At 35.0% G+C, this 23,926-nt stretch overlaps 1 protein-coding gene across 2 annotated transcripts in view; it reads left to right on the top strand.

Moving 5' to 3' along the window:
• Nucleotides 1-23,926, top strand: part of PARP8 (poly(ADP-ribose) polymerase family member 8) — a 178,200-nt gene that overhangs the window by 98,305 nt on the left and 55,969 nt on the right. The window contains exons 1-7 of one of the 2 annotated variants that reach the window (XM_019811146.3): nucleotides 3,194-3,502; nucleotides 5,566-5,655; nucleotides 6,250-6,320; nucleotides 8,439-8,516; nucleotides 10,531-10,625; nucleotides 19,937-19,997; nucleotides 20,473-20,563. In XM_019811146.3, the coding sequence (XP_019666705.2) occupies nucleotides 3,499-3,502; nucleotides 5,566-5,655; nucleotides 6,250-6,320; nucleotides 8,439-8,516; nucleotides 10,531-10,625; nucleotides 19,937-19,997; nucleotides 20,473-20,563 (490 nt within the window). In that variant the 5' untranslated portion in view covers nucleotides 3,194-3,498. Of the gene's footprint in view, nucleotides 1-3,193; nucleotides 3,503-5,565; nucleotides 5,656-6,249; nucleotides 6,321-8,438; nucleotides 8,517-10,530; nucleotides 10,626-19,936; nucleotides 19,998-20,472; nucleotides 20,564-23,926 lie in introns of those variants that run through there. The other variant, XM_011286265.4, reaches the window with a different exon arrangement.

The following is a 23,926-nucleotide window of genomic DNA, read 5'->3' as shown; positions in this document are numbered from 1 at the left end:
TTATTTTGCTATGATCTCCATATATGTTAAGCATATTAGTCTTTAAAACTTTTGTACAGTTTTACAAGGGGAATTATTCATTATTAAAGAGATGGCCTTTTTTTTTTAATAGTAGTATAAAAAGAGTTCTAAACAGATTTCATTGGAAGAAGGAACACAAGAAGTATTTACAAAGAAAATTTTTTTTGTAGAAGATTTTGTAATCAGCTCTCTCCCTTATGGTATAGGATGTTTTTGATACTGAATATTTGCTAAGTGTGTTAGGAAAATAAAAGATCCAGTGTTGTGAATATTATAATTATTGTGCTTCTCATCTGAGGCAGCTCCTAGAGATGTCAGTCATGAGAGGACTTGAAGTCAGAGTGATAGAGGTAATGCCACAAATCAAAGCCACGTTGAAGACAGTAAGTGAATTATTCTGTAGCACAGGAAATAGGGCAGAAGATGCCCTTAGTAATAACGAAGGGAGCCAAATGTTTAGCTCCCTCTTGTGGCCAAGAGGTATCACTGGCTTTTTCTCTCTGTGCGGGAGGTAGCCCCTTTAGGAAATGCAATATACAAAAATTGAAACTTAAAACACTAGTTATCATTTGTGCTTTTTAAAAATAAGTTCCCTTCTTGGAAAAAGTCTGTAGCGAATTTCCACTATAATTTCATTTCTAAAAATAAAAGGAGTGTAAAAAAACACAAGTTTTGGTGTGAGAAAGATTAATGCATTTTGGGGTAGAATTTTGAATTGGCTGATGTAACCAGTACACTGTATACCAAGTATTTTCATACACATAATAGAATAGACTCTAAATGCCAGTCTGTGTATAAGCAGAACAGAGGCTATCGTGACCATTTATAATTGAAGCAATGTGTCAAGAGAGGGTAAAGAGTATTTCCCAAGGACATGCAGTTTGGTGGTAAAACCAAGTCTGTAATTTAGTTCTGATTCCTGTCACTTGTATGAAAGAAACAGTGGGAGTTATTTTTATGGAGTGTTCTTCGTATTACTACATTAAAAAAAATTCAAAGTGTTACTATGACAATATTTTACCCATTTTATTAAATTTTAATCTACATTTATTTGTATTAAAAGTTCAGTTAACACACTTGATTTCTCAGGTAGCTAATATTGCATACAAATTATGTTTGCTCTCCCTTCCCGGTATTCATCCTTGTGTCTTTTCTGCCATTACACTGCTAGAACTTCCAGAATAATTTTTAATGATGATTGTGAAAGTTGGCAGCTTTGTCCTTCTTTTCCAAAATTAGTGAGCGTGTTTCCATCTACTTTCAGAAAACTAGTTTTCTCGTTTTACCAAGTCTTTTTTTTTTTTTTTTTTTTAAGAATGAGTTGTAAGTCTTGATCAAATTCTTGCTTAACATCTATTGAGGTATCACGTACGCTTTCTCCTTTGAACAACAAGGTTGTTTAGCAGGCATCTTAATGTTGATCCGTAAGAACCGTACGCATCTTGCCATATATTTTGCTGTTAAAGAGTTGGCATTGCTGAAGAAATGCAGCTATTCTTTGGCATTTGCTAGAACATGCCAGCAAATCTCTCTGAGCCTGGCATCTCTTCAGGGATGGTTCTGGGGCAGTTGTTATTTTTCTGCCGCGATTATTGTCTGTTTTGTTTTTCTGTTTCTTAGTCACTTTTAAACATGAAAGCTCACTGTGTTGGTGAAATGTCCCAACTTCTGTAGCAAAAAGTTTTTTATCGTATTCGGCCTGTACATTTGAAAATCTGCCTCTTTGTGGTTATTTCTCCTGTCTCGTACCTATTGTTTTACATTTGTTCTTGTCTTTTTCTCCTTTTGGTTTTTCTCCCCCAGAGTTTACTTATTGTAAAAATCAACTCAAACAGATAGCTTTTTATGTTGTTTTTGAAAATTTCTAAGTCTTGATAGTAATTACTATCAGTAATCTTGGTAGTACTTCATTAGTTCCTTCTGCTAATGTTCCTCAGTCTTTTCCCTCCCTACTTTCTCTGGATTATATGGTTGAATGATTAGCTCATCATCTAGCTTTGAAAATTTGGAATTTGCTTTGCCCTGTGGAAATATATGAGCATAATCCTCCAGATTCAGGATTATGGCACTTTGTTTATTTCCTTAGGAACAGATTTATCACTTCATAATTTTAATGTATTAAGTAACCTGTGCCACCTATTGAAATTCATGTCATAGTTTTGTTTCGTGTGAACAAAGAAGATCTTTATTGAGTATTAAGTATACTTTAAGTAACATGTTCATAAATGCAATGTTAAATGATATGTGGGCTTTTTTAAATGCAGCGAAGAAATAGAGCAACCTTCTGGTTTACTTGTGCTTCCTTATGGAATTTATACTGTAGACAGATTTTTGCTTTTTGAAGGCAAATATATTACAAGTCACAGATAATTGGCTCCACTGGAACAGAACAGCAGAATTTTTTCTCATCAGTTCCCACCTTTAATTAGGAGGCTCACCTACTGGTGGGTGTGAATTTTCTCATCCCTTTTTTATGTTTTACAAGATATTGCAATTGTTGAGTGACAGCTTTTTAATATTAAAAAAAGCATAGCAAAGAACTGATGTTTGAATTCAGACAGTTTTACCACTTACTTGCCATGTGTAATTTTTTTTGTTTATTTATTTTTGAGAGACAGAGAGAGAGAACAAGAAAGCAGGGGAGAGACAGAGAGAGAGGGAGACTCAACTGACTGTGCCACCCAGCCGCCCCTTAATTACTTAAATAATTTGGGCAAATTGTTTGATTTCTCTTAGCTTTTGCTTCCCCATCTTTAAAATAGGGATAATAGTTGATTGGTTTGAAGGTTGATATGAAGTGTATAAATATTATATAATATGACACTCAGGGGAGATATCCAGATTATATTACAAAGCCAATATAATTATTATTTTAATTGTATTATTTTTCTGAAGGTACATAGTAATGAATAATGGAATGACTTGGCTTAAATTATTTTGCCTTTGAAATAGAATGGAAACAATAGTTTCACAGATGCTTTCTCATAGCTCTCTACCCATCTTGCCCCAGTTGTTCATGGAAGTCCCAGTAATGGCTTGCATAGTCTGGTAGGGCAGGGAAGAGAAAATAGTCACATTGTTAACAGCCTTTAATCACAATCTATAGGTCCCTACAAAACTTACACGTTAAGGAACCTAGCTGTCCTCGGAATTTTCGGGGGCAAAAAAAAAAAAAAAAAAAATTGGCACCTCTGGAGTCAAGTGGGAGAATTCCAGAGAAGGAATTTGAGTTTGAAAACATTCTATTCAGTCACTGACTCATTCTGTTACCTTAAATGCATTCCTTATCCTTTTTATGTCCTACTTTCTCATGTCTAAACAAAGATGATTTTATTATTACAGATGTCAAAATAGTTTGAGGAAGGTTTAGAAATGATTATTTAAAGAACAACGAAAAGAGAAAACAGAATTCATTCATACAGCTGGGACGATCCTCAAAGAGCATCTGCAGACCTTCACTTTAGAACTAAAGCAACCATGGGTTAGTTAAAAGGGATCGATAGCTAGTTGGTAGTTGGGTCTAGATTTTATGTGCTTTGTCTACTGTCCTACATTTCTGTTTTTCACTCGGGTATATATATCTCTTTGATCAGGCCTGTGATGTCGTAATGATGATTTAATAGATATTGGCATGAAACCTGAAAACATTTTGGCTTGGGTAAATTTAGCCAGAAACAGAAATTGAAAGTGTTCAAATGCCTAAACACTAATCAAGATACAAACTGGTAAAAAAAAAAAAAAAAAAAAAAAAAAAAAAAAAAATCTCTTAGAAAATGATGTGTTTGACTGCATAATCCTGTCTTAAAGCATTATGCAACGTGTGTTCATTCGTTCAATTCAAATTACATTCTCTTGAATCAAAGCTGACTGCCTTGTAGTGTCAACACCACCTAAGCCATTGGATCCATTACATTGAGTTATTCACTTCCTTGTTTTCATAAACAGAATGCCCTAATTTACTTTCCTCTTAAAGATTTAGCAAAATGCTCCCGTCCATGACACTGAGATACTGCATGATACTGTGTGCACTTTGTGGATTTTTGGGGATCTCCCCTTCTAGGTGGTGGTTAGCTATTACTTTTTTGCTTTAATGCTCACTTTTATTTTTAATACTCCTTTTCTCCATAAGTTTGCTTCAAGGAATACATTATCTACAGGGAAAAACTAATTGAGTTGATTCAGTAGCAAATAACTTTGGATCAGTAACCCTCTGAATGAGGTTTTAAGAAATTGAAATACTGGCTTTAATAGAGGGGTTTACTCTTCACCTCAGAGTATGAGGTTATTGACAGAAGAGACTCCAGATAAACGGTCAAAGTCTCAACCAATGTGATGAAACAGTAATTAAAACAAATTTATATTAAACCTGTTTCTTAATCTGTGGTCCCACTTGATAAACACAAAAGTCTCACACCCTCCTCAATGCTGCTTGAAAGTGAAACAAGGCAAAATTTGTAATTAAAACAAAGTAATGAGGCAAACCTGTTTTGTTTCAAATCTAATCCACATTCCTCTCCTCTCACCTTCCAGAATTATTAGTAAAGCCTTATGTCTATTGAGAGTCTTTGAGACTATGCTGTGAACACATATCACTCTCGACTCACTGCACTCAAGGTCTAAACACAGTGCAGATGTTTCTTTGCAAATAAAGTAGTGACTTTGATATCTATCAGTTAAAGATCGTGTTCTCACTGTACTGACACAATATTATGAAAACTTGGCTCAAGATCTTTTATCGTGTATTCAGTCAGTTGTCAGAATGCTCATTTCCTTTTGCAGAAATTGATAACAGGTTTCTATTATTTGTTGGGAATATTCTACACTTTTTATATTTTATACAGTGTCAATGAGAGTATTATAGGACCATAATTAATGAATTGGTGAAGCGTTTGGTAACAAACAGCGGTCGCACAGATGCCCAGTAATTGTCAATGAACAAAGTAGAGTAAATGGCTGTGTGTTATATTATATACACAAAGATCTGTATTTTTAGGGAAAAATCCTAAATTTATTAAAATATTTTTTTCTGGAGAAAACAAATAATGAATAAAAAAGCTGTGGAATAATTTAATGTTTTCTGTGCATTCAACTTGATTAGTATTATTTAATGGAATTAATTTATGGAAGAAGAAGAATTGTGAGACTTAATATCATTTAAAAATATACATTAGAGTAATATGGAGGTATGATTTTCAACCAAGGCTTTGGTTCAGTTTTTTTAATGACGATATTGAATTTTTTTATTGCACCAAATGTTCTTGTTTTAGCTTTCTCCCAGTATCTGCTTCCTGTTTGGGGAACAGTCTCTATCCGCAGTCTGTATTTCTCTAGGAGACACAAGTGTCTTTGAAGAGGCCATTTAAAATTAAATCACATGTAAATCTGTGATAAATCACGTATACTTAATTTTGTCTGAGATTAACCAGAGCAGTAGTATGTGCTTCCTGAGTGATGGAAGCGATGTGGATATAATTTAACTTTTTTTAATAAAGGGTGTATTTTTTTTTGGTTACCATGCCTGTAATTGTCCATATTTCTTTGCAGATAATACGTATGTGTCAAGTTCAGAAAATGATGAAGACGTATTAGTTACTACGGAGCCAATTCCAATAATTTTCCACCGGATAGCAACAGGTAATAGGAATATACTGTTTTTTTTAAACTCTAGATTAATGTTTTCTTGGCTATAGGTAGCTTTATTTATTTATTTTTGTTCTTTTAGCCCATGTAACAGAGATTTATCTTTAGCATCTATAAATCTGGTGTCCCATACAAATTTTCTGTCTAACTTGCATTAGTTTGTTTTTCAACAGTTTTTTAAACACATACATTTACACTACTTTAAAAAAGCCCTGTTTAAATGCATTGTGTTGATATTCGCTCTTATGAAAATATTCCATGCATAATGACACTGGTAGACAAAATGAATATTTAAAAAGCTTACTCAAGGCAATGTAGATCCCACGAAATGCATAAACGAGAGCTGAAGGGGTCCGTGTAGTGGCACTTTGGTTTGACCGTATTTTGATGGGCAATGAAAAAATCAGAATAGCTTATATATCATGTAACTTCCTAACATAATATAATTATAAAACATTCCTTAATCTTTTGGCAAAGAGAGAATCACCGGAGGCGTGTTTTTATACTGAAACTTATAAATATTTGATAAATAGCCTGCTGAAAACTAAAGTGATGTTTTATAAATGATGTTTTATAACTTTCTTTCAGAATTAAGGAAGACAAATGACATTAACTGTTGCTTATCCATAAAATCAAAATTACAGAAGGAAAATGGAGAGGTATGGAGGTTACATTTAGTATTTTATACTTTATTCAAAACAGAATACATTTTAAACTTACCTTGTATTTATAGTTAATATCATTGCTATTTAGGTTAAGACTGTAGGGGCGCCTGGGTGCCTCAGTCGGTTGAACTTCGGACTTCGGCTCAGGTCATGATCTCACAGTCCATGAGTTCGAGCCCTGCATTGGGCTCTTTGCTGACAGCTCGGAGTTGGAGCCTGCTTCGGATTCTGTGTCTCCCTCTCTCTCTGCCCCTCCCCCATTCATGCTCTGTCTCTCTCTGTCTCAAAAATAAATTAACATTTAAAAAAATTAAAAAAAAAAAAAAGACTGCATATAGTGTATGAAGCACAGGCTTGTGGCCAAGAGACTTAAGTATAGGGAAGGGTAGTGACCTAGAATTAACCCTGAGAAGGAAGCTGCCTTTAACAGAAAAAATGTCTGGCTTAAATCTAAATCAAGTGCACACAAAGCTTAACTTATTCTCTGTATTTGCTCAAGTAATGTAGTTGACTGAGGAGCATCTTCTGTAACTTACAGTTCTAACAGCTGCATGTGGAACCCTTACCATTTCATTTGTAAAAGGTGATCTCTTTACCTAAGGTAGCAAAGAGAAGGGGTATATAATCTTATTATTAGTGGCCAATGTTAAAACAACATCAACGACAAATTCCTGCTACCCCTTCCTCACCTTTACAAAATCTGCTAGAATCAGCCAATAAACACTGGGGTGTTAAAAAGAACAAGATGAGTGCAACGGGACTGACAATTTTTTGCTTTTCAAACTAGGCACCCGGAAACCGCCCCCCCACCGCCCCTTAGTATTGTATCGTTCCCTCTACTCTCCTTCATCCACAGTGAGAACCACAGATTTAGCAATACTGGCCCCCAAACCCAAATCTGTTAGCATTTTATAAAACCCAAATTCTCTTTTGTAGGTTTTTCGTTTTCCTTAAGAATTTTAAATTTGGTCTGGAAATTTAGAAACGATTCCAAAACATTGGGTTGATAGATTCCTGTGTCTAATGGGATTTGCCTTTCTCCTAATTATTTTAACAGAGCTGGCCAGGTATGGGAATATCATCATTACTTTAGGTAAAATTTTACTGTTTGAACTTCAGACACAAAGCATATGTGGTTCCATTAATTAGAAACTCAGACTTCAAGTTCAAGCATATTTAATTAAACATCCTTTTGAAATCTGAAATCTAAAGTAAATAATTTCTGTATGTAGAAAGTTCTCTTCATAATGTAATTCATATTTATTTTCATAATTTGATTTTTATATTATTGGAGTTAGAGTGTCTTTTATTTCATACCATTGTGTAGAGTTGGCAGTGGAAGTGAGCACGGTCAGGGATAAATAAATAATGCTGAGGAACTTTTTATTTTTTTTTAATGTTTATTTATTTTTGAGGGAGAGGGAGAGAGAGAGAGAGAGAGAGAGAGACAGACAGACAGAGCATGAATGGGTCAGGGGCAGAGAGAGAGACACACACACACAGAATCCGAAGCAGGCTCCAGGCTCTGAGCTGTCAGCACAGGGCCCGATGCACGGCTTGAACTTGAAAACCATGAGATCACGACCCGATTCAAACTCTGAGTCTTAACTGACTGAGCCACCCAGTCGCCCCAGTGCTGAGGAACTTTTTAATAAACAATTGAATCAGTATGAACTCAGAAACTACGAGATCATGACCTGAGCCGAACTCTGAGTCTTAACTGACAGAGCCACCCAGGCGCCCCAATGCTGAGGAACTTTTTAATAAACAATTGAATCAGTATGAACTTGTCAGATGTTTTTATCAGAACAAAACCAAAGTTGTAGTTGATGACACGTAGTTTTATGTAAACATCAAATAGTAAATTGTACAACTCAAAATCAATGAAATAGAACTTTTAAAAAAGATGTACAATAGAGTTTACTACACTGACAAAACTGTCTCTTACTGCCTTTTGTTTTTGGCTTGTACTACACCACACACGTTTTTTATATAAAATCCATGTGATAAGCAAGCACAAGACCTATCTATTATGGCCACTTGCTACTTTCTTTTCAAAAGAAGGTAAGCTAATCTGACCATTAAAATTCTTTTCTTAATCTGTTATTTAAGGAGTCAAGACAAAATAGTACAGTGGAAGAAGATTCTGAAGGTGATAATGATTCTGAAGAATTTTATTATGGAGGACAGGTAAGCACATCAGACCCGTCAAATACCCACTCGCAGAGTTTGCAGTAGCCCTTACGCCCTAGTGGGAATCTGTGCTTGTGATCTGAGAGACCTGTGTGTTAGTTCTGGAGCTAACTTGGAAACCTATATAATTTCTCCATTTCTCATTTCTACATATTTTCAGAAATCAAGGTTACTTTTGCAACTCTTTGACTGTAATCACTCACACTGAAGTTGTCTTGCTTCATCACTGAGATTTTGCAGGCAGCAGCATTGCATCATAAAATAAAAGTTTTTTGACTTTTATATTTCTTAAGCATATTGGGCTCAGTCATTATTTTGAAATGATGACACTTCTAATAAAAGCATGGATGGATGGTTAGTTTTAAATAGAAGATGATTAACCTTTATCAATGTTGATGGTCCCTCTTTACTGAGCATCCTTAATGTTTGTATTCATTGTCTTTTCCTCTTACACTGTTGTAAAGTGTTTGTTGAAAAATGTTGATGAAGAAACATCATAATTTATATATATATGAGAATGGCATAGCTGCATATATAAAAAAATTCACTATTTTTCCAGGATCATGTTAAAATTTTAAACCGAGGAGTTGATTTTAGGATTTGGCTATATAAGGCATCTTGTTCCATTTCTGTAAACTTTTTTTTTTTTAATTTTTTTAATGTTTTTATTTATTTTTGAGACAGAGAGAGACAGAACATGAAGGGGGGAGGGGCAGAGAGAGAGGGAGACACAGAATCGGAAGCAGGCTCCAGGCTCTGAGCCATCAGCCCAGAGCCTGACGTGGGGCTCGAACTCACGGACCGCGAGATCGTGACCTGGCTGAAGTCGGACGCTTAACCGACTGTGCCACCCAGGCGCCCCCCGTTTCTGTAAACATTTTAAAAAAATTATTTTTAAGTTTATTTATTTTGAAAGAGAGAGAGAGAGAGAGAGATTGAGCTAGTGGGGGAAGGGCAGAGAGAGAGGGAGAGCGAGAATCCCAAGCAGGCTCCATCTCACAAACCATGAGATAATGACCTGAGCCAAAACCAGGGGTCAGACCCTTAATTGACTGAGCCACCCAGGTGCTCCATGTTTCTGTAAATTCCTTGATCAAAGAGCTTTGTTATGTTTGTTTGTTTTTTTTAATTAAAAAAAAGTGTTTTTTAAATGTTTATTCATTTTTTAAGAGAGAGAGAGAGAGAGAGCTCTCTTGTGAGCAGGGGAGGGGCAGAGAGAGAGGGAGACACAGAATTTGAAGCAGGCTCCAGGCTCCAAGCTGTCAGCACAGAGCCTGATGCGAGACTCGAACCTATGAATTGTGAGATCATGACCTGAGCCGAAATTGGACACTTAATTGACTGAGCCACCCTGGTACCCCTTGATCAAATAGCTTTGTAACTTGAATAGTATAATGGGAAGGTAGTATGTTAGAGTGGTGTTTTAAAGCCAAATTTATTATTGTGTAAAAGAATGCAAGTCAGTTTACTTTTCTGGAATCAAAAACCAGTAATTTATCAATGGAGCATAAACGAGGCTGCAGAGGCGTGAACATATACATACAACTGGGCTTCTTCTCTCCAAGAATGCCCGTCCAGCAATGGGATACTTTTCCTAATGATTCTCTAACCAGTGTTGCACTTCAACATTATGTAAAATAATCCTTCCAGTTTGGATTTTTGTTTACACAGCTAGTATTTGCAGAGGGGAAGTAAATGCTTTTTCTCAGTATAGATATTCAGTCTAGAAGTTTTCAGATTATCTGCCAGCCACTACTTGGTTCTTTTTAACATTGATCTTTTCCCCATATCAAGGTAGTTTAATTTTCCTTTCAAGCATAGTAAGTTATACTAGACATAGGTGAACCTATGAACTTTAGCGAATATACTGCTGTATTCTCTGTATTTTTCAGTGAGAAATGTCTATGGCACAACCTGCAGGGTAACACCTGTCCAAGAGATGGTTTGTATTTGATTCTTTTGATTCTCTTCACCATCCCTAAGTCATTTCTAAGCCATCCCTTTCCATCAGGTGAACTATGACGGGGAACTGCACAAGCACCCACAGCTTGAAGCTGATTTGTCAGCAGTGAGAGAGATATATGGGCCACATGCAGTTTCTCTCAGGTAAATAAATACCTCTCGTGAATAAAAATCGAAACAATTTGGTAAGCCAGTCATTGGGATTTTTCTGTTGCGTTGTTCAAGTGGAAGTATTCTTGGGCTTAATTATATTTGAAAGTTCTGAGGACATTCTGCTGTGTTTTTACTTACACAAGATAGTATGTTTATGGCTGTAAGGATTTTTGTTTTGTTTTGTTTTGGGTACATGTGGCTTAAGGGTACACTGATGCATTAAAAAATTAGTCAATTTGGAGAGTTAGTTCGATAAAATATCAGTCTTAAATAGCGTCGTAATCAAATCCTGTAATAGATTTAGCCAGCTGGGTCCGTGCTGTTAATCATAAATCAAGGGCACATGCACGTGAACAATAAAAGTCAATAATGCATTAACCACTGAGGTCCAGAGATCACACTGTGATGTGATCTGACCCCAAAAAAAGAAAAGGAAAAAAGGGACATAAATTTGCAGAGTGTTTGTTTGAATGATAATGTAGTTTATCTTTCAGTTACTTAATATATAATTTGGTGATAAATTTTGGACCATTATTTATTGCTTTTAATTATTCAGAAGACCCCACTATCCTTACTTTTTTTTTTCTCCTTCATTTAAAAAAGAAACTCTTTCCTGCCACTATCTTAGTTTCCCTCCATGAATCAGATCATATTATTTCAGATTCTTTCTCTTTGCCTAAAGAGCAGCCTTCAACTTGCGGTGGAATTCCAGAGCCCTATCCCAGCCTGCCCTGGGTTCCCACCTTGCCCACCCAAACCACAAATGTCCCCGTCCTCCAGTTCTCTGTGATCCCTCTTGACCCTGGGAATTTATCTGGACTTGTTTCTTACCAAGAGGTGCTTCACTCTCAACCCCACTGCTGTTGTTATTCAAGCCACAGTCCAAAGGCCACCTACTCCTTGAGCCTTCTTTGAATCTCCACTGCAGGTTAGTCTTTCTGTCCTTAAGACTCCCATCACATTTGGCTCTATCCTCATTTATTATACTTCTCATATCCTGTCATTATTGCTTTACTTCCCCTCCTCATCCTAACTTATGTGACTGCTGGGACAGTGCAGTTGGTTTTTAAAGTTTATTTATTTTGAGAGAGAGAGTGTATGCGCCAGTGCATGGGAGGTGTGGGGGGGGGGGGGGAGAGAATCCCAAGCAGGCTCCTTGTTGTCGGCTCCGAGTTTGGCCCAGGGCTCGATCCCACAAACCGTGAAGTCATGACCTGAGCCGAAACCAAGAGTCAGACACTCAACTGACTAAGCCATCCAGGTGCCCCTGGGACAGCGCGCTTTTTGTTGTTCGCTTTATTTTGTTTTGTTTTGGTTTTTAACCATGCTTGTATTTTGGTACTTAATATAGCACAGGGGACTATGTGAAATATGGGCTGATGGATTCTTGATCGGTTCCAGTGACATCCATGAAAGACGTTCACATTATCTGGTTGCATTCTCTTCCATGGACATACCCAGATTTTGAGAGAGCAAACAAATACTTTGTTGGAAAGTACCACACAACTAAAATTTATAATTGTCAAGTGTTTCATTTTAACTTCAGAAACAAACTCACCACCACCTGCAGCCTAAATAAGCTGGGGTTGTATGCACAGATCCACTCTTTCCCACTCCCAGAGCTCTGGTAGGTTGCAGTTGAGTGAGAATGATTGGGATTATATTTGGAAAAGCAAATATTTGCCATTTTCAAGGTTTTAGCAAATGAGCTGCAATTATATCTCAGTTGATCTCTGCTATGGCTCCAGGCTAGGGAATGTGGATATTCAGTAAGTGTGTTAGAACGAATAAATGAAGAAGGCATTAGGGATTTAATCAAAAAATAATCCAAAACAATGACTAATTTTCTAACTTGAGTCAGAATTTGCTTAACAGCTTAAAACTTTGATCACAGTGATTTAATCCCCTCCCCCACTAAAAAAATGGATACAATTAATCATAGAATACAACATTCAATTCGATTTCTTTTCATTTGAAATATGTATTTTGGGGCAGGATTACCTTAGCACATGTTGATTGCTCATATAGTGAAGGATTTTTTAAATACATATTTCCATGCTGTCTAAGCTCTAACTATACTGTTATGTGTGTGTGTGTGTGTGTGTGTGTGTGTGTGTATATATATATATATATATATATATATATATGTGAATTTGTTTGTTTCTTCAGCAAGAATTTATTAAGTACCAATGATTATCTCTATTAGTATTTTCCATTGTTAATAAAATTATTGATAATTTATCAACTCTTGAAATTGGATAAATATTTGGAATTTCATTCAAATGAAATATCTGAAGTCACAGAGTTTGATTTTGTTTCCCTCTTCCATATTTCACTTACAAGTTTTGATTCAATTTGAATCTTCATGAATATAAGCCATGTTCCTGCCTGCTGTAGACTTACTCTATCTACAGAGGATGTTTCCCGAATATATAACCTCCCAGAGGCCTCATGGTATAAAGTATGAATCACAGCAGGACTAATCTGATTTACTTGAAATAAATACGAATGAATTTACTGTGTAGGATGAAATACTAAGGCTTGGGCACATGGCAAAGGCAGTAGTTAGGCATAAGGTCCTGGAATCTTCTTCCTTGCAAAGTTCTTAGTCTGTTGAAAACAGACTGTTCTAATTAGCTGTTCTTTTACTTAATTGAGGTTTATAAGAACTTAATGGAGTTTGAAGAACAAAAGTACCTCTATATACATAATAGGCTATTTGGTGTCATTTTTTTTTATGTGACACCTAATGAGAAAGGCAGCTAACCACATCTAAGTTCTCTTCAAGAGATGGAAATAACTAGGATTGCTTCACTTGAGACAAAACCTCTTAAAGTCAGTTGAAGGAGGATATAGAAACAGAAACTAATGACCAGTTTATTACTTAAGTAAGTGATTTCTGCTGTACATGGCCATATCATTCAAAAGCAGAATCCTGGCTATATCAAACTGTGATTCTAAACACTGGTGACAATTCCAATCCATAGGCTCTTGTATTAGAAGTGAGTTAGGTCTCTGGGAAAAGCACGAAAAACTATTAGTTTATCAGCCTGAATGAACATGTCTCATCTTGAATAATTCAGCAAAATGAAGATATATTTATGTTTTTCATTATAAATTTTCTCCTATAGTCCTGTATTTACAAAAAAAAAAAAAGGATTTGATCAGTGCCATCTGAAAACACTTTGAGATTAATATTTTTAGAAAGGTGAAGCGAATTACAAGTCACAAAATTCTCATTTAGTCAGGAATGAAATGATTCTGACAGTTTGCTTAGGGCGCTTGAAACTTCCAGCCCCTGTGAAATAACCTTTGCTTTATAATTATACCATCTTCTGCTTTAAAAGGTGAAGCCACAGGAGTAATATAAAACCTTTTAAAAATAAAATCTTTTGATTGTGCCTGATGCTTAATGAAGGTTGGAAGATTGCAAGACTGTGACTCTTCTGTGTTTTGATTACTTTCTGGGGATGGACCGTTGTAACAGGGCCTTTGGGAATTGAGCTTCTAGAGGACAGGGCATTCTGAGGAGTTTTTAAGGTTTGAGGTGATGACACTACAGTATTCAGGCTCACATACCTCCTTAAGGGAAAAAGAGGGAGACAGAGAAAGGAGAGGAGAGGGGGAGGGAAGGGGAAAAACCCCCACAGAAATTGGTACAGACCACTTTCTCTGGGTTTATGTATTTCCATTTGTAGTGACCAGTAAGACCACTTACTGATCTGGTTCCTGCCCTCCGGCATATGGCAGAATTTTATTTCCCTGCCCCTTTTAATACTATGTGTGGGCACAGCTAGTTTTGGCTAGTGAAGTGTGAGCAGAGGTACCAAAGCAGGGTTTCCTGTTTCCCCCCTGACTCCATCACTCCGGGCTCCTTGGTGACCACAGTGAAGTAGCATCTCTTCTCCGCCCTCTGGTTCCATAGTAACTATGTAGTGTGAGTGAGATACAAATCTTTTTTTGCATTAAACCACTGCCATTTGAAGAAGTTTGTTACTACAACATACTTAACCTACGTTGAAGTACGTCATTCATCAAAAGGTCTGGATGGACGTTTGCAGTGTCCTTTCCAGAATGTTAATTCTCCCAGCCCCACCTCTAGAGCCTTCAGAAAAATGGTCTGACTGAAAAGCAGGGAAAGTGATGACAGGAGGCACATAGAAGAAACAAAGAGGAGAGTATTTTCCAAAAACTCTGGCCATAATCTAGATGAAAAGCTTCAGAATGTCACCTCCCAGACAGTCACTTGTACTTTCTTCAAGCAAAACCAAGATTTTTTTAAGCTGAGGGGGAGTTGTAGCAACTGTAACCTCTTACACACTGTCGCTTTATATGGGCTTCCTTTTTTAATCTGGAGCTAGTTTTTAAATTCTCTCAGTCCTGTTGCCTTTTAGAGAAACTTCAGAACACTTTGGATACAATCTTGCAAATGCTTTCATCTGCCAAGATTTCTTTCTGACTACTGAGTTTGCATATTTCTTGGCCCATTCACAAACATCTCTCCCACACTGAGCAAAAAACACACATTGAGTAGGCATGCGGAGACAGACATGCAAGCTGTTGAGTTTCAGATGTCATAAGAAGGTGTATGTTTCTTCACAAAATATGTTTCTTCTCAAAATATAACTGACCAGTCATTGGCTACAAGAATTAACTAAATAGTGATAGAGTTTTATTTCCCAAGGACCTGTGGTAAAGTTTCGTGTATGCATGTGCACATGTAATTCTCTTGACAGCTAATAAGGGAAGGTTAAGATATCTAGAATATATTTTTATAACCTCCACAATCACTAATTTTGATCAAATAGTATTATAAAACATCACGACAGTGTAATGAATAAGCTATATATAGTTTTACAGAGAATGAAGGACCAGCATAGACGGTCTGACATTTAATATATTGATTATGTAATGTATGTTGTATCTCATTAAAAAGGATGCTGTCTTGGTTAGTTCCATTAAAAAATAAAAGGACGAATTGCCAAGATTTCATGTAGTGCCCTCAAAAATACACATTCATAGAAAAATATATTTCATACATATGTTCTTAAATGAACTGTCACGTGTTAAGTACCTAACATCAAATGACCAGATTTCTGCCCAAAGAGTAGCTCAGAGGTCTGAAAAAAAATTGTGGAATAGTCCTTTCTCAGTTCCAGGGTGTAACAACTACATCAGATCATTTCTGTGTTGTTCTCCTTATCTTGAAAAAGTATTCAGGTTCAATTTGATGTGATCTTTTCACAGTGAATAAATATAGGCAGTGCATGAAATTATTTTGAGTTATTATAAACCCAATACAGCATTCAGGACACAATCAGATATCTGGCTTCACAATTCAAGTTGCATTCATATTTCAGGCTTTTGACTTGATTCTGCATTTGCTATTCATGAGATCCGGGGCAACTGAAAGTTATTCAGATATAGAAGCAATCCTGATGACTGGGTCGCTGCATCTGGACAAACTGTAATCACGCTTTGTCATCTCACAGCGGGAAATGTGAAATTACTGGCATTATATAAAGAGGGCATCACAACGGAAATTGGTTTGCATATATGCAGAGCTGTTGTGAATTCTCTGAAGTGTGGCATAAAAACAAAAAGTGTAACTATTTACAGATCTACACCTGCAGAATCCACTTAATTGCAAACCTTTAATGCCTCTGCCTCCTTAGAAGTCTGTATTTGTGCTCTGATGGTGAGGGAAAGCACTTGTAAACCTTTATTTCCTTCTTTTTGTTGTTGTTGAAATAAATTGATAGTATTAGACATTGGGAAGATACTAACCACAAAAGTATGGAAGAAATCATATAAAGAATATTTTAAAATTCACACATTAAAGGTTTTAAAAGAATACATGCCACTGTCTCATCATAACTGTGTGATAAATTCTGCTGAAGTCTGGAAAACTCTGAAGAAAGCAGCTGTGGGTAAGGTTCTTCCTGGTGGTTGTTGTCTGTGATTCCCTTCTCTGCCTCTGAGTGCACCAGAGTCTTACCATTGTAACTAAATCCAGACAGAAGTTATTCTCCCTTGTGAAAATGGCAATGACGAGAGGAAACAAATGCCTGGTGATGATGAGGATGTGGGAAATGGTCACTGTGATAACCTGCTGTGATTGCAGATGGCCATAACTTTTTAAAATAGTAATTAAATAACATACACAGTTAGTGTGTATAGTACTAAAAACACATATACTTAACATATGTAGTTAAATAACATATAGTTAGTATGTTAAATAACATACATAGTTAGATATATATATATAGTTATACATAGTGTCTGTATATATAATTGCATAGTTTTCTATGCAATTGTATTCTGTTTTCTATTCTATTCTATATAGTTATTATATATATAGTTCTATTTGAATATACTTCTATTATTTATTTCACCCAGTAATTCTAGAAATTATTCTATGAGAAGACAGATGCACATAGATTTTTATCTAGAGACTTTTTTTATCCATATTTATAGTGTAATAAACATCAACAGCAACCAAATAATTGTATAATTGTTTTATTATACAATTGTATTTATACAAATACAACCATTTTTTTTTTATAATTTTGAAGAGGATTTTATCATATAGAAAAACACTCATTTTAGAAGAAATGATAGAGAAGGACAAAAATTTTTGTATACCACATTATCCTTGTACATATATTTCAATATATATATCTTTATGGAATGAGATGTAAAAATAACTGTCTCTGAGTCGTAGTATGACACATTGCTTTTTGTTTGTTTTTCTGTTTCTGACATTTTATGAAATGAGCCTATACTACCTTTATAATCAGAAAAAATAGATAATGTTTTTAGAAAACATAACATTTTTTACAAAATAAGTTTTACCCACAATCTATAGTTCACATGTAAATACTTTTTTCTTTTCTTTTTTTTTCTTTTTTCTTTTTTCTTTTCTTTTCTTTACTTTTTTTTTTTTTTTTTTTACTTTTTTGGTATTTCTATTTTACTTAAAAACATTTTTTCATTTTGATGTATTTTTGGTAATCTGCTTGCTCCAAATAGTCCATTTTGGAACATTTCCCTCAGGGTAGTAAATATTTTTATATCAACTTCTTGAATATTGGGTAAAAAAATTGTTTTAATCATACCAGTGTGCTATAGTTTATTTCTTTCCTTATTATTCAATATTCATTTCTTTCCCCAATTTCTGCACCTAACAAATATCCTCCTGGGCAAAGGTTCCCACATATTTGTTACAATTTTCACCCCACTTAAACATCTATTGAACATCATTAATAATTGATCCTCATCATTACATTTAGTGGTTCTTCCTTTTAACTTACCTAACAAAAGGTACTGGACTTTTATGTTTATGAATAATTTGCTGACGTTTAGGATCCGCAAATTATGACCACTGGGTCAAGGGTCCTGTTTTTGAATAGCCTGTGAGCCATAGATAGTGTTTGCTTTTTAAAAGGTTTAAAGAACAAAAACAAAGAGGAATATGTGACAGAGACCAGAAAAGGCCTGAAAACTAAAATACTGTTATGACCTTTGCACAGAAACTTTACTGACCCCTGAACCAGAGGCATTAAAGAGATGGTTTATTTCCTTGGTCCTTATTCTTGCCATAGTGTCTGTGTAATTTCATAAATAAATGGGTAGATCTTTGTATCTAAATGTGCATGTCAAATCATGTCCTAATTTGCATAAGGTTATATTCTTATCCTTTATGAATAACACAGATGTTTTGATCCATGCAGTGTTTTTGAAAAATTAATTCCTATGTGAATCATTTTTATCCCTTTTGTTCTTTATGTAATCTAAAAATATTATATGAAAGAACAAAAAGTATAATTTCATAAACAATGAAAACATGGTCAGGGTTTTGATATATTTTTAAGGGGGCAATGGAGAAACTACAGAGGCTAAGTTTTTATATTGTAATATGCTGCTTTTTGTGTGTCACAGACATCAAACATCACAAACCCCTTTAATTCCTTTATCCGTCAAATTACAAAAAAACATTTAATCATTAAAGATGTCTTCTCTGAACCCCAAACAAGTGCCACAGTTGTGTATTGTGTTAGCTTTACTTGAATATATAATACACAGAAATTGTCATTGAGTACTTACTATGTGCCAGACACTATACACAGCTTTGAAATTGGACATGAATTCGATGCCTGACTTCCCCCCTGACTCCTTATCTGCTCCTTGGTATCTGATTTCAAGACTCTAATCCTCAATTTCTTCATTTACCAATGAGGATAATAATCGTATCCTTGTCATAAGGCTTTGAGGACCTAATGAGAACATCCATTAATAATTGACTCGGTTTCCAACAGAGTGATAGTGTATTGAATATTGAACTGATTGATCACCTGCATAAATAAATAGAATATATGTGTTTAAATCTTGGCTATCTACAAAGTGATGATGGATGGGTAAGTTAGGGACTCAGTTAATGCATATAGGAGTTAGAGGTGGTAGGTAGTATCTATAGTGCGCTATGATCACATGTAGGTAAAATCCTTAGGTTAATTTATGGCACATAAGTGCTTAATGTTTATCATTTCAGTTATCTGTATAATTCTATCCCGCACTGTGTATAACCTTTGTGACTTCGTAATTTTGTAAAAATATAAAAAATACAGATACATGTATAGAGAGAACGTGGAAAAACTATTGTTTTTATATTCTTTAATTAACTTTAAAAAAACTCTGCTGGTTTCCGCACTACCTGGGCTGGAGAAAAGGTAGTTTTCAGAATGTCTTCATGTGGCACATACTATTGTTACTTGCTTTAATTTTGATGTATCAGACTTTTAGAGCTGCCTGTCAGAACGTAATGACATTTAAGTGGCAGAACACCTGGGTCCGTTTCAGAACCACTGATGTTTAGCATGGAAGGAAAAAATCGTGGACACGCTGTTGTGACAGTAAATTATTTCCCCACCCCTTCAGAAACTCCTTTTTGAATTGCCTTCGAAGCAGCTCTTCAGAGAGCACAATGAAAACCAAGTGGTCATATGAGAAGATTGCTTAATTTGCCACAGAGAAATGGGGATGTTTGAACTTACAAAGCAAACAATTCTTGAATTTATGTATGCAAGTGTTTGTACATATAAATAGAAAGATGTCGAGATGGTATAAATAGTCACAGAAGACAGCAGTCCCACTCCATGGAGTTAGTTAATTCATGTCCTCGGTCACTTCTGAGCTCTTGGCAGAGATGAAGGATATGAGTTCTTAATTGAATTTTTGACTTAACCTTGCACACATTATCTTTTAAGGACAAGGTAAAAATTAGTGTGAATCTTTGCTTTCAGGGAATATGGAGCCATTGATGATGTAGATATTGACCTGCATATTGATGTTAGCTTTCTTGACGTAAGTATCACTTTATACAATATGATTGGTACATTTAAACACTTATTTTTACTGTCGGAAGAAATTTAATATTTGTTTCTCTTATTAGTTACATACTGATTTTGTTAAAGTGATTATAAAGAAATACTATGGCTGAAGAAACAGATTTGGCATACACATAAATAAATAAATAAATATGTTTTATATATATGTAAATACATACATATATATTTCATTGTTTCTTTTAATATATTCTGAAACTTATGGGCTCTTATTATAATATTTCATTATATCTTAAATTTTCACTTTAATTTTCAAATGTAGGAGGCAAAAATTAAGAATACTTTGACTTTCTTTTCCAAACCAATAGGTTTTGAGGTAATTTGTGAGCCTTAAGATTTATGTATTTCTTCAAAATAAATCAAAATTTTTTTTCATTTTGGGAAAACAAGAATTTTAAAAGATGACTAATTCGTCTTTTGACATATTTGCACAGGAGGAGATTGCTGTGGCTTGGGAAGTAATTCGAACAGAACCTATAATTGTCCGACTACACTGTTCACTTACACAGTATTTAAATGGTCCAGGTTAGTTTTCCTTCTATGTATTATTTTAAATATGAATTAATTGTGCATTAAGCAAAATGTTCATCTGGTAATTATGAACATAATTGGTAGCTATCTTGATAATGGTAATTAAGTATACTTGGCATCCTGACAAAAGGTGGTTTATTGCTTTTGTAATTTAATGGAAACAGAAACATGTAACGTTTTAGTTTTAGATTTCAGAAGTTGACAAGTTGCTGTGAAACAAACACAGTAAAACCTAAAAGAGAACTTTGCATACAAGCTCAGTAAGTGCATTTTGGATTGCTCTTAGATTTAATTATTTTTGCCCTTGATTCTGAGATTTAATTTTAATGTTTACTTATCCCACCTCTGATTACTGATGAATTTAGTATAACTATAAATATAACCTACTTCTATTTTTGAAAATAGAGATCTTAGTAATATTTTTGTTTTCCATTATCTTTTTTTAAATTTTTTTTAATGTTTATTTTTGAGAGAGAGAGAGAGAGGCCAAGCATGAGCAGGGGAGGGGCACACACACACACACACACACACACACACACACACACAGAATCAGAAGCAGCCTCTAACCTCTGAGCTGTCAGCACAGAGCCCACCATGGGGCTTGAACCCATGAACCGTGAGATCATGACTTGAGCCAAAGTCGGACACCTAACCACCCAGGCACCTGTTTTCCACTGTCTTAAGGGATGATTTTATTCTTTCTCAAGTGATAACTATTTACAACAAAGGATGCTGTTATTAAATATTGACAAGACTTACTAGATTAAGATATATTTCCTATGCAAATACACATACCAGTGCATGTATTCAGATGGGCGTGCACGTGTCTACACATGCATACACACACATACACTGTATCTACTCGTGTCTTCCAGTTATATACTGCCGCACAACAAACCACCCCAAAACTTAGTGGCTTAAAACAATTTACTGTCTCTCTCTGTTGTTTGAACTCAACTGGAGTCCCCCATGCTTTTGAAGTCAGATGGTAGGTGGAGCATATATCCGTTGAAAGGCTCTGCTGGGTTGGATGCCCAAGATGCTGGACTTTGAGATATCTAGTAATTGATGCATGTATCATCTTGGATATCAGCTGGGGCCTCTTGACTTGAGTGTTCACCTTCCATCCACATGGCCTCTTCATGTGGTTTAGGCTTCTTGTAGCATGATGATTGGCCGTTGTCCAAAAGCAAGTGTTCCCAGAGACAGGATGCGGATGTTACCTGGAAAGAAGCACAGTGAATCTTCCACTGGATTGTATTGATCAAAGCAGTTGAAAACGCACCTAGAATCACTTCTTAAAAGTCATGGCCATCTTCACGTATACTTTACTGTGATGTTGGCACGTTTTCCTTAGGCGTATTAAAGAACTTATATCTACTGTTAGTTCTTACATAAGAAAAGTATCTGACCTTTCAAGCTGATGAATATATAGGAAGGTCTCTCATTTTGAAAAAGTTTCTGTTGAGTCAGTTCTTTTCTATTTTTGCATAATGAGACAATGATTTCTACTTCAGTAGTCAACGCTTCATGCAAATAACATGACATGATTTAACACCAGGCAAAGACAAATAGATGTTACATATTTTTATTGTGATTATTTAAAAACGTATAAAAATGTAATAAGGAAGAAAAGGAATTACTCATAATTCCTCTATACTGAGAACACTGTAAATAGTTTGGTGTTTCTCTTTTCCGTGCACACATGGTTTGTTTTCATAAAGTTAACGTTGAATTGTAGAATTACGCACCCTAATGTAGTGTCATGAAGCTGTCTTCAACTCATTGAATTTCTAAAATAGAATAATTTTAATCTCTGCATAATATTCCACCTTCCAGGTGTATGTGTTTTTGTGGTTTTCCTAGATACTCTGCTGTATGGCTGTTTTTTCTTTCTTTAGGGATTTGATACGTGGCCACTTGATTTTATTCTGATGGTGATTAGAATAAAAAGAAACTCTCATGTCTGACCTTTTTTTTTTTTTTTTTAATTATCAGAGTTAGAAACAAAATTGGGTCAGTTCATCTCTGCTCACCCTATTCCGTCTGTGTGAGATGAAAATGTGGCATACTTTTATGTAATCTTACCAATGTTACTCAATTTTTGAATATAATCTTGAATTTTAGGCAGAGATTTTTCCTTCTCAGTATCTCTTTAAAAATTTGTTATGTTTGCATGGTTTTATAAATGTTCTAACAATTATATTCTAATTCCTATTTAGATGATTTTATTGTTCAGTACCCATTCTTTGGTATTACAACTCATCTATAATTTAGTCTTCCTTTTTTCATTTTTGTCAGTTGATTTGCCTATTTAATAGTTTGTAAACCAAAGAGACATGAGGGTGATGCTTCCTTTTTTCATACCTGAGAATGACTCTCTGTTTTGTGAACAAGACAAATTTGACCTGGTAGAAGTTGATGGGGTCATAATAGTTGCCCTAAAAGAGGTAAAAATACTTCAGAGACCTCTGCCAGTTTGTGTCTGAAGTGTTTTAATTTTATTCATTTGTAAGACACCGGTTTTGGTGTTAAGTTTGTGTTTTGTTATGTGTACTTATTGGGCTATTTTTTCTTTTTTTCCTTAATGGTATCTTTTATGTATTTCTTTTTGATTGGTACACTTCAGTCTTAACTTACCTCAAGCAAGTTTTATGACTAATCCAACATGTAGACTGACCTAGTTAACAGTTCTTTTTGAAAGCATTTATTCCTAGGTTTTGGAAATGTGTGAATAATACTTACTTGAGCTGTAATATTTGGCCAGGGCTAATCTGACAGTATATCTGTTCTTACACCTCCTAATCCACTCTAATATTAAGGATAAGGATTATTTTCATTGTACATGAAGAAATACACTTGAAATAAAAAGACGTGAGTGTTATAATTCTTATATTATGTATTTTCTTCACAGTTATTAGTGTCTAAGTCTAGTTTCTGATCTGAAGCACAAGACTGCTTTTAGGTTAAAGTGATAAACAGCCAACATTATTAAAACTGTTTTTCTGTGCACATCATCTCATCAATAGTACCTCTATGTTTACATGATCAGAGCATTAGAATAATTTCCAAATATCTTAAGCAGCTCTCACTTACTGCCTTTCCAAAGTAATATTTACTTTTCCGTTAAAGGAAGATTTGTTTGTTGTTTTTAGTTTTATATATCAGTATAGTTCTGTGCTTTTTTTTTTTTTTCTGCCTGAGGTCACTAATTTTAGCTAAATTTAATCATGAGTACTTGTTTGCTAATTGTTGGCTTAATGGGACTTTTATATTCCACTTTTAGTTATCAGAAGGCTATTTAAAATTTTTTATAAATATTAATCTAAAAACAATTTGAGATTTACCAAAAAATTG

This window comes from Felis catus, chromosome A1 (genome assembly GCF_018350175.1).
Source record: "Felis catus isolate Fca126 chromosome A1, F.catus_Fca126_mat1.0, whole genome shotgun sequence".
NCBI classification, from domain to species: Eukaryota; Metazoa; Chordata; class Mammalia; order Carnivora; family Felidae; genus Felis; species Felis catus.
Note: the sequence above shows the minus strand (reverse complement) of the source record. Positions and strands in the feature narration are given on the sequence as shown.